This window comes from Phaseolus vulgaris, chromosome 10 (assembly GCF_051622355.1).
Source record: "Phaseolus vulgaris cultivar YP4 chromosome 10, ASM5162235v1, whole genome shotgun sequence".
Classification (NCBI taxonomy): Eukaryota; Viridiplantae; Streptophyta; class Magnoliopsida; order Fabales; family Fabaceae; genus Phaseolus; species Phaseolus vulgaris.
The window spans coordinates 7,293,235-7,304,990 of NC_143507.1; the positions used below are offsets into that span (position 1 = coordinate 7,293,235).

Here is an 11,756-nt window from a genome sequence, read left to right on the forward strand (position 1 = left end):
AATTTTATCACATACTTACACACATTTTTATTTTCACTATCTCCATTCTTATTTTTCTTTTATTTTATTTTATATTAAATTTACTACTTATAAGAAAATCAAATTTATGATAATTTCATTTTCTTAAGATATTTATTTATATATGTATAATTTAATCATACACTTTTTAGTTATTGTTATTTCTTTTTAATAAAAACCACTCTAAATTTTTTGCTATAGAAATTCTTTAATAGAAGTGGTTTATTACATTCGTAATTCTATATTATAGGATCATCTCTCCAGCTGATTTTTTTTTTTTTGCTGATTGCCATACAATTTAATTTTCTATGTCAAGTGTTTGTTTATGTATTTTTTTTTTAAAAAAATTACTCTTTTAAACTCAATCAATTTTACTTTATTAATTTTACTGTCTCTGGATAGATTACGAGATTATGGAAATTAATAAAAATAATTTATCTTAATAATTATTTTTTGTACATTTTTTTTATACTATTGATAAAGAGATTTTTTTTATATGTTTTTACATATTTCTTTACAATTTTACTCTTCTTTTTAAACTCAATCAACTTTACTTTATTAATTTTATTATCTCTGCAAACATCCACAAAATTATAAATATTTTTTATACTTGAATATAAATTTTAGTAATTTTTATTTGAAATAATTAATTTCTTGATTATACATTTTATTTAGTCTCCATTAGTATATAAATAAATAAAGATGAGATATTTTCTTTTGAAAGAGAAAAGCATCATTGTTGGGAATATAATATTTTGATCCCTTAAACTATTTGGTTTTTTCTTACTTCTAGTGGCATTGTTCTTAGTTTTCTAGAATATTCTATTTCCAATTTGCTGAACATTTGTAAGAAAATAATAATAATTTGAATTGATCAATAACATACAAATCTTTTCTAGTCATCAATCATGTCTTATAATATATAAATATTTTGTAATAATTATTTTTTTAATTGATTAATAATGTGATTGTTTTTACTAATCTATTAAAGAAATTAGTTGGTGTTAGCAAACATTATTTAAGACCAGAAAGAAGTTGTGTGGAGTGAGGACCAGAGAATCCCTATCTCTTCCTAAATTTATGGACAAAACAAAACAAATTATGTTTCATTTTTATGTTGGCATCAAAACTACTAACTGTCTTTGAGTTAGTTATTTTTCTTTCTTCATTCTCCAACCAAGACCAACCACTACACTGCACCTACTTCATGCTATCATTCTTATGGCCCTTCAAGCTTTTTATGGCTCTGCATGTTGTTTCCATTCCCACCTTCATCACTCTTCTTCTTCCATCACTGCATCTCCACCATTCCTTGCTGCAAGGAGGTTCCAATCATGCCCTTCAAGAAAATCTCTCAAATTGAATTGTAGTTCAAGTGGCAACAATGATGGCCAAGTATGCTTTTTGTGTTAATGGGGTTTCCCAAATTTGCCTCTTGAAACTTTGTTTCAAACTGTTTGTTAGCTCTAGTGCAGGATTATCTTCTGGATGCTCCAGTTTCTGTTGGTGATGGATTCTCTTTCAGTGGAGGTAAAAAAGAAATGGGTGGAGTATGGATGTGTGGAAAACTTTTTAGATCACAGGCTTATACCTTCTGTGGTTCTGACAATTTTGTTTGAGTTTTGTGGTTTCTTCTATTCTGACAGGAAAGTATTCAGAAGGGCCAAGTCCAAGTGATGAATGGTTTAAGCAAGGGAAAATGGTAATTATCAATTAATTTTTCACCCTTTTCTTTTTTATTTCGAAATTTCTCTTAAAGGGGGTTACAGTAATATTCTACAGCACAATGTTATGCATTTTATTTTTTAGAGTGACCTCTCTTACCTCAAGGATCATTATTTTGTTTCTTGAAAAAAGAAATGTTATCTATTCAATCCTTAGTTATGTGAAGTGTCATGATTTGGTCACACTTTTCTGGAGTGAAAGCAATGAGTGTAATGAACCCTAATTTAGGAATTGGTTTGATGGCATTTTTGCTTGCTTTTGGGACTAAATTGATGACAAAATATTTGAAGAACCAAAGTGAAGACATCTGGTGTTACACCATTTGTGACAAAATCATGAGGATCAAAGTGGTTGTGTTTGTATATTTGGATGGTGAAAATAAAGGTTTAGTCGTTTAAGAAAATAAGTTTGTGGGTCTTCTCTCCTTAGATGTTAGTCTGCTTGGTCAATTTGGGAAAATTCGGGACATATAAATCCTGAGCAAACTCATAAAAACATTATTTTCGGCCCAGAACTTTAAATCATTGGATTTGTGGGTCTTTTCTTCTTATATGTTGCTCTTCTTGCTCAATTTCATCCAATGTGAGTGTAACTCACATTACTCCAACAAAGTATAATGTCAGTTACTTCCAAGAATACATTCATTCAAACATGATTACATTGATTGTGAGCTAACACAATCTGATATGGAGGAAATTCTCGTTATGTTATTTCAGCTTCGCTTCCTTGAGGTTGCATTGTTGTTATTTTAAAGCCACTCTTGTGGATTTACCATCAGTTTCTGTTATATTATCAGGTTAAAGCCTATTCAATTCCTGGCACTGGTGAAAAGGCAAAAGATCCAATTTTCGGACTTGCAATGGGTGCTGGTTCTCAAGCTACTGGCGATCGGTTTAGGTAAAGATTTATCTTTACAGGTCCAATGATTTTCCATCTTCTTGTTGAAGAACCAGGAGAATTAAAGAAAAAACAAATGGGAAAACAGATGGCTGATAAATGATATGTAACATGAATATATAATAGTAAACACATAATGCTAAAGACTTATTTTAATTTGTAGGACTTTGTTGCAAGTAGAAATGAGAAATTGTATTATTTTCTGGAATACTAATTTAACCACGTTTTGTCAATATCATTTTAAATGATAGATGGTTTTGTGTTGAAAGTGGAAGTGCGGATAATCCACCAGTGGTACTAATCCATGGTTTTCCTTCACAGGTGAGCATCATTAATTAGCACTAATGTAACAGAGGACCTCTAGAATTGTGTTATTATATGAAATTTGAATCCGTGCTTTCTTAATTTTAAATTATAATGATATGAGAATCAGATTAGGTTGCTTTATTTTCTTGGTCATTTTTTTAACTGATAGTTCTAATCCAGGCATGCTTGTGTTGTGTCCACAAACAATAATCTGATTTGAATTCTATCAGAAATCGAAGGCATGTTCATGATCTATAGGTGCGTGAAACAATTGTAAAGAAAAGCTGCAAACACTAAAAGCCATAGACAAATTCTTCCTGAATGTGTTTTATGCTATTAAATAGTGGTTTTAATAAAAGTCTATTCATCACAAGACCAATCTTGATTCATTAGCAAATGTTAGAATATCTGTAAACTACGGTTATGATTTTAGTTAATAGCTGTTACAAACCTTAAGCGGTTGTACATTATGATTGTTTCCAGAATTGGAAAATGTTTGTCTTAGTCTTTGGAATTATCTGCTAAAGCCCCTTGTCCTTCTTGTTTCCTTGGTTTTCGACATTGTCAGACTATGATATGATATTTAAACTTTGGAGGTTAGTTGTGGTTGCTTCTGAGATGGATTAATAAAGGAGATGAACTAAACACTGTTATCTCATGATGTTGAGCTGCAGTTGAGGTAATATTGTGACACTTATTGCAATTTGCTGCAATGGCAACAAACAGGGATGCTGTGTTGTGTCAGGGCAAACCATTATTCCTTTCCATCTTTTCTTTCTTGTTTTCCCTGGTTCTGAGATAAAACTTCTGCTATTAGGTGTTATAAGATTCTTTCTTAGTGAAAGAGATTCATAGAGTGATCATAGAGGTGATTGTGTTCTGGTTTGGTGATATGTATTATGTTGTTAATTGGGTAAAAGGAGTTGAGACTCATAGGTTGTGAGGGCCAGCTTAGAGGTTGAGACTACTAAACAAGTGGCATGTACTTTCTGCTTTGGTATGTGGGTTGAAGTTGGAAGTAGTTTAAGGTTAGGGGGGAAGATTGAAGACCTATGGAATGGTCAATTACATGCTTGAAAGTGGTGTTATTCAGTGAAAGTTCTTTGTTTGAGATAGGTTGATATTTTGTTTGATGTTCTCTGTTATATATCTGTGAGTTTATTTGTAACATCCTGAAAGCTTAACAAGTATCATCTTGAGGGTGAGTGTCAGAATAATAATCTGATTCATTAGCATAGTAGTTTGGATTCACTAAAACATGTTACAATATTAATAGTTATGACTTTATTTTACATAACTCATTATTACCCCTGTAATTAGTCCTTGATTAGCTCTTGTACTGGATGAACTCTTGCCATACAGAAAATGGGATTGTTTGTACTCATGGAATGTGTTTTCCAATAAAAGTGAATGGGTATATATCACTTTCATATGGTTGGAAATGTTAATATCCGAGTCATGAGTTATTTTATCCAAACATGTTATATATATTGAGAAACCTCAATTTTTTTACTGGCAAATTGATGATGCTGCCAGGCATATTCTTATCGCAAAGTTCTTCCAGTACTCTCCAAGGACTATCATGCCATAGCCTTTGACTGGCTAGGTAAGATCACAGTTTCTTTTTTATTGAATTTAAAATTGTTCTTACTTTATCTGTTGGGTTCTTTCTGTGACATTCTGAAATGCTTTGTCATTGATTACTCTATGGATTTTTAATTACACATACCAAATTAATTTATGTTAAGCATCATGAAAGGATTTCACAAAAATGCCTTAATAAATCTCCTCTTCATTGCAACTAATGCAATCTCTTTCAAAAACAACTATTGACGGCTACATTTTGTTTGGTATGTGTTCCCCATTCAATTATGTCATTATCCATAATGAGGAGCCTTTGATTTAACCCTAAACTAGCAGACTTGTGCTTCAATCTGTGCGTAATGACTGATCTCATTTACAAATTTTTACTCAACCAATTTATCATTAGATGGATTCATGTTTTTCTCATTCTTTTTAACATTCTTACCAAAATTTCCTTAGCTTATTCATTCACCACTGCAGCATTGGAAATGATCACTCCATTAATTCTTTCTTTTCTCTCAGGATTCGGGTTTTCTGATAAGCCTCAACCCAGATATGGGTTTGACTACACACTAGATGGTAATTGCTTGTGTCCCAAACAATCTCAAATAGGAATTGGCTGTTAATGAAAATTCTTGTTTTGACAAAAAAAAGTGTCTAGAATGTGTTGTTTTTGTTCTTCCCTGCAGAATATGTGTCATCATTGGAGTCACTTATTGATGAACTGGCTGTTACTAAAGTCTCACTTGTTGTCCAGGTAAGTTTGCCATAGTTGAAAAAAGTATCAATCTTCTTGCCAAAATTATCTGTTCTTTGACATGTGATAGGAAGTTCTTTAATCTTCTTTGCTCACAGGGATATTTTTCGCCTGTTGTAGTTAAGTATGCCAGCATTCACCAGGACAAGCTCAGCAACTTAATACTCCTTAATCCACCTGTATGTTTGTTTTAACTGTCAAATTCAACTTTGTCTTACAAAACTCATTCTACCATGTTATCATGAATCAAATGACAATTTTCTCTTATTTTAGTGTATACAAACTCATTTTTGCCATATTCTAAAAACTTCACATAATCTTGTACTTGTAAATTCAATTATATTTTGTACTAGTTTTGTCTTGTAAAAGGAACTTGTTTCTCGACTTTTACATTTTCACTCTATTATTTATATCAGTATCTATCTGAAGTTCCTTCCTAAATACTTCTTAACAGTTATCACCTTGAATTCCTTCTTATTTTATAAGCTAACAGCTCAACATGCCAAGCTCCCATCAACATTGTCCATATTCAGCAACTTTCTGCTAGGTGAAATATTTTCACAGGTATAAAATCTGTATAGATCTTGTTGAAGTTTTAATATGAGCCTTTTACTTGAATTAAGATTTTGGTTCGTCCTTAAAGGTTTTAATGACATAGTCTGTGCATAATCAGGATCCATTAAGGGCAAGTGACAAAGCTCTAACAAGCTGTGGTCCCTATAAAATGAAAGAAGAAGATGCAATGGTCTATAGACGTCCCTATCTCACATCTGGTTCCTCAGGCTTTGCACTAAATGCAATTAGCAGGAACATGTCTAAAGACCTCAAGGTGAAAATTTACATTTATTGAATCGGTTCTAGTGATTCACATGTATTTTCTCTAACGTATTGAAACAATGGTCATCGAATAAGGGTATGTTTGGAAACTAGTTGACACTAAATTGAATGAACATATTCATCTCTATTAGTATAGCTTTATTTTATTCCTTTGGCCCTAATTTCTGTTAGTTTTTACCAACAATTGCCGAAATGAAGTACTAGAAAAGTATAAGGTCATTTCTATAACTACCTTTTCAGAGCAATAACTTTCTGTGTTCATTAGGTTTTGATTGGATCTAAATTCTATAACCTGTTAAAAGTTTGTTAACACTTTAAATTTACTGTCACTGGGTTTTAAAACAATTTTATTCTTTGGTTTGGTTTTTCTCAGGAGTTCAGAATTTGGATACCCTATATATATGGAAGCTAATGTTTTTTGGCAGGCTCATCTTCTTGATACCCTTTACTTAACCTTATCTAGAAAAGTACCTACTCATACATACCATCATAGACCTTCTCATAATGAAATTAAAAACTTTATGCTTATGTTGTCTGATATAGCAGACCTCAAATGCATATGGCAGTATCTTTCTCTCTACTGAATGGAGACAACTGAACCAACTCAAACAAGTTTGAAACTCAATTCCATGATTACCTCATAAGTTCATGAACCAAATAAGCTAAATTCGAGTGAAAATTTGAGCTCCTACTGAGGTAAACTTGATCGATGGATAGGTTCATGAACTAGCTCCATATATATATTAATACACTTTATATTATTATATTTCATAACTAATTTCATATTGATTTATTAATTAAAAGAATAAATGAACAACTTTGGATGAGTCATTCACAAGCTTAAATCGAATCAAGTTTGAACAAGGCTCATATCAAACTCGAATCAAGTTGAACCAAGCTTGACTCATTTCTAGCAACATGTCTCAATTGATCTCATTGAGTTCAAGGTGGTGGGGCGACGCCTGACAGTGAACACCCAAAGAAAATTGAATCCTAACCCAAGACTTTAGATACCATATTAAGAATGAAGAAAGTAAATATAAGATTGATATCCATAGTATAAAATACACACATACGGGTGTTTATTTATAGATAAAAATAATAACAGAATCAATAACGGAATAACAGAATAACATAAACTATGGAATAAGTCCGTTACGTTCAATTCAACAATACTTAATACTTAAGATGATTTATCAATGAAAAACCAGCTACATGATACGGATTCAAGACCTTTGTGTCTGGCAGAGATTTTACACTAGTTTTGTTCAAAATTCACAAATGCAAAGATCATTGTACTGCACTGTCCAAAATACTTTCCCAAGCTTTTCTAGTGTCTTAGTAACTCAAGTAATAAGTTACATTCCTAGTGCATAGAATATAAATATAAAATAATAGTTGCTTTTATGCTATTTAATAAGATTGTGGTGTTTGCTTGATTCACTTTTTTCCTTTAGAGATATGTGGAGGATATGCATAGAATACTTAAGGACAAAAATTGGAAAGTTCAAACCACAATATGTTGGGGCCAAAGAGACCGCTGGTTGAGCTATGATGGAGTGGAGGATTTCAGCAAGGATTCCAACCATAAACTCATTGAAGTTCCTACGGTAATTACACTATTCATTTGTACATGCCTGACTTTGTCTAGTTTTTTTTTTCATTTGTTGCCATTGGATGACATTTTTTTTCCATGATTACGTATAGTGAGCTACATTTTGTGAGCATATATTTGTAAAATATTTGCTTGATAACCTATTATTTTGTTTAAAAGCCAAGTAGCATGCATCCATAAATGTTTGTAAAATCTTACTTCTAGAGCATCCATATTGATGGGAAATGTTGTGTGGATTCTTGTATTCTCTTCATATTCAAAATCATTTAATACCCCATCAAAAAGGATCTCCATCTGATATTTTGGTATTTTATTTCAGCAAGTCAACAATTTAATTTCAGTTTTAGCTTGACTGTAATCTTTGCATTAAAAATATTAAATGAATTGTATTTAAGTTTGTGCTTATGTGTACATTCTTAGTGTTGTTCATTTAGCATAAGTTGGAAGAAAACTTGAAAATTAATGCATGATAGGAAGCAGAGATTAAATATATAGCAGTTGAGAACTAAGGAGAGAACAAAAGGGAGCTTGAAGGTCCAAAACACATAAAGTCTTCATTTAATAGGCATTTATAATGGCTTCTCACATGGTAAATTGGAGGACAATGTTGATTTGCACTAGGCACCATATTTTATTGTTCATGGAGCACCGAGTATACTCCTAAGACTGATAGTTGAAACAATTTCTTCATGTATTTATGGAAATTTGATTCTATCATCTACATTTTTAACATAGGCTCATCGTGTCACTTGCTATAAGGTTCCCCTTTGTTATCAAGTTCGAGATGTCCAGTTATTGGTGAAAGAGGGGTGTGTTAAAGATCACACACCAATAAAAGATATGGTCAAATTATAATATATAAGTGGGTGCAAATCTCAACTTATAAGTTGATTTTGAGGTTAAGTTTAAAGTCTACTTTCAAAGTTGAGATGATGGGAGGCTAAAAGCAAATACAAATAGTAAAGGTGACAAAATAATGTTTTTATTCACACTTATGACAACACATTATTCAACAACTTATATGCAACTATGCCAATATTTAGCACTTGATATGACCCATGGAAGTGAGGATTGAGATTTTCAATTATGGGAGGATTGAGATTTTCAGTGGGTCTCTTGGCCAAGGATCTTATTTCAAGTACTCTATCCACTATTTAGTGCCAGTACCTATCAAACAATAGAGGGTATGCAATACTAAATTAACTTCAGCTGTTTCGGGATATTCTAAACTACTCCATCCAAAACTGGCTCGTGGAAATTTGAACTATATCAAAAGCTATGGAAGAGAGGAACCATGTGTGCACACTATTTCTTTCGCAAACAATTTTATCACCTCATTGGCAGTGAACGGATGGTCCACAACCATGAAGTGAGAAAACTTGGTCAATCAGTCTACTATCACCAAAATAGTATCCTTCCGCTTGATAGACATATTTCTCCATACCTTAATAGGAATAGGTAGAGGCAGAAGAAAACTTGTTAGAGATAAGGTGTCATACTTGCTCCTGCATGTGATTGCAGTACACTATAAACCCCCAGTTTCATTGCAGCACCTCTCAAATGGTTTAAAAGAAACAGTAACCTTTAATTCATTTAGGTTTATCCAACAATGTCCGTTTCTCCTCCTTCTCATCTTCTTCTACCACAATTATCACCTTAAATTGTGTGTTCTTACAAATGTGGTTTAGCCCAAACTTCTCACATCTGAAGCACTCTCCCTTTCTCAAATTTTGCTGCACGTTTTGCATCTGGGAATCATAATTCCCATGTTTTTTGCCTTGTTGATGCCAGAATTGCTGAGGGTGGTAGAATTCCATTCTCACATAGTTTTGGGGGGTTGAAGTTTCTCAATCTAATGCAAGTGTTTCTCAATCTAATGCAAGTGTTTGTGTCACCTATGGAATTGAGCATACTTGAAGAAGCATGCATTTGTGATGCCAACCTAATGATACAAATGAAATTCCAATAGCAAACTATTACTATATGAAGGGGAGTCTCTAACTGACCCAGTATATATAAATATCAATAGACTGTTATCTTACAGTAACAAAGTTAGAAATTAATTTTTTTCTTTATGGTATGCAAATTTCTAAATTGTCATTGATATGCTATGGTTCCCTTTCTTATCAACAGTGCATTACTTTGTTGGTAATTAGGTAGATTCATTGTCTGTTAAATGCTTGAGGCAACTTAATGCCATCAACATGTAGGAAACTGAACACAGTTACTAGGTGCAGTACAAATGTTTACTTTGTACTATAACTTCAACTTGAAAACTTAAAACTAAATATGAAAATGATTTTAGTATTAACTTTTTGTAGGTAATAATGAATTTTTTTTTATATAGACTATTTTTATTGACAAATCTTATGCCTATTTTCAAAGGATAAAGGTAGAATTAACTTCTCTGCACTTTGTAGGCTGGTCATCATGTGCAGGAAGATTGTGGTGAAGAAATTGGACAACTTATTTGCAGGATAATAAGCAGAAGGACCAAGATATGAGGATATATTTTCTCTTTGATCCTATATGCTCAAAGCTTTTATTACATTTTTTTCTTGTTCTCAGTCATTTTGATAAATCTTGGTTTATTGCCAATCTTGAATTGCAGAGAGAGGCATTTGGTGTATATCTCCTTCAAAGCTCTATCTCTTGTCTAAATTTCATTTGGAAATGAGTACTTGAGGAATAAGAAAAAGTTATTGCTTATAAAGTACAATGAAAACTAAAGCATTCATTTATAGAATCATAGTATTTGTTGTCTCTTTGATACAAAGTACAGTTTTAAAGCCATGTTCTTGAAAGTGCACAGACTAAACCAATGAGGCATAGAAAACTTCACCAGAGGAAAAGACACAACATAACTGTAGCATCATAAGTGCTTTTAGCATTATTTTCTGCTCAAAATAAAAGTTTTACCTTGATATTCCATATCAACTTTTACTTATATGATGTTAGATGATAACATATCAATATATAATTCAAACTACCTTTTTAAAAGTCTGCAAGACAGCTATCAAACCACCTTTTTAAAAAAAAAAAATCAGAAGTTATCAAATGATTATGAAGTGAAAATTAGGATTTGACCAAAAACATGTTGGTAGGATCATTTTGCACACATTGAAGTTATTGGACTATTCTGCAGTTGGTTAAAACATAACTTTTAGTGCAAAATTGAAGGGTACAAATGAGACCTTTCGATTTAAGAAATGAACAAAATTTCCTTGTGTCTTCATGGAATTTCAGTAACATGTGTTGTTTGAATATGAGACTTTGTTGAATGCTGAATGCAAAAAAATTATCTATAACCAACAGTTCATGACCATACAATCTTACTTCTTGTTGATGGAACATCTTCAAATGTGCATGTTCTTGGATGAGCCGGGAAGGGACCTCCTTATCCTGCTGGATGTGCCTTGACTCCTTTATTGCACAAGATTCAGATGACGAGAATGAAGTATCTGTAAAAGGTATTCTGATGCTTAAGTTAAGATTTGGTACAATGTAGGTGAGAGTAATAAATATTATTCATGATGTGTACATTTCCTTTGGGTGTAGAACATATTTATAGGGTCATAATAGGTCATTGGTTCTAGGTCTGTACTAAGATAGGTCGCAAAGCTAATCTCACTGTCAAAGTAAGATTTCACACTATTAATGAAATTAATTACGCTGTATAGAAGATTAGTCGTTGGTTTCCTAAAAATTGGATTCGAACATGTCATTTGTGGGACACTCGACCGTTGGAATGCATCTAAATAAATTAGTAAAAAGAAACCAACTTTCTTTATTTTTGAAAAGAATGGGACTACACCCTGTTCAAAAAAATATAAAAACCATGGGTGAATAGCAAACTTATAAGAGAATAACAAGACAATTTGAAATAACATAATAAAATGTGAATCAATGTAGACAAAAAAAAATGTGAATTTTCCAAGTTGGATGGTGATACATATTATGTTGGTTATTGATATAATTTTCATAAAAAGGATTGAAAATGTTTTTTTATGATTTTTT

The 11,756-nt window shown here is 32.0% G+C and overlaps 1 protein-coding gene across 4 annotated transcripts; it reads left to right on the forward strand.

The window, feature by feature from the left end:
- The first annotated feature begins 1,034 nt into the window (after positions 1-1,034).
- LOC137818985 (alpha/beta-Hydrolases superfamily protein) lies at positions 1,035-10,507 on the forward strand. Of its 4 annotated transcripts, none has more exons than XM_068622666.2 (13): positions 1,035-1,413; positions 1,494-1,548; positions 1,665-1,720; positions 2,540-2,640; positions 2,892-2,961; positions 4,483-4,552; positions 5,053-5,109; positions 5,220-5,287; positions 5,386-5,466; positions 5,774-5,851; positions 5,961-6,116; positions 7,582-7,734; positions 10,160-10,507. In XM_068622666.2, exons 1-13 carry the CDS (start codon positions 1,240-1,242, stop codon positions 10,241-10,243), a joined length of 1,203 nt encoding a protein of 400 aa, XP_068478767.1. In that variant the 5' UTR covers positions 1,035-1,239; the 3' UTR covers positions 10,244-10,507. The 4 variants fall into 4 exon arrangements, 1 of the variants encoding a protein (XP_068478767.1); XR_016516370.1 differs by having other exon boundaries at positions 1,065-1,413; positions 5,781-5,851; XR_016516371.1 differs by having other exon boundaries at positions 1,065-1,413; positions 5,408-5,466.
- The last annotated feature ends 1,249 nt before the right edge of the window (positions 10,508-11,756 follow it).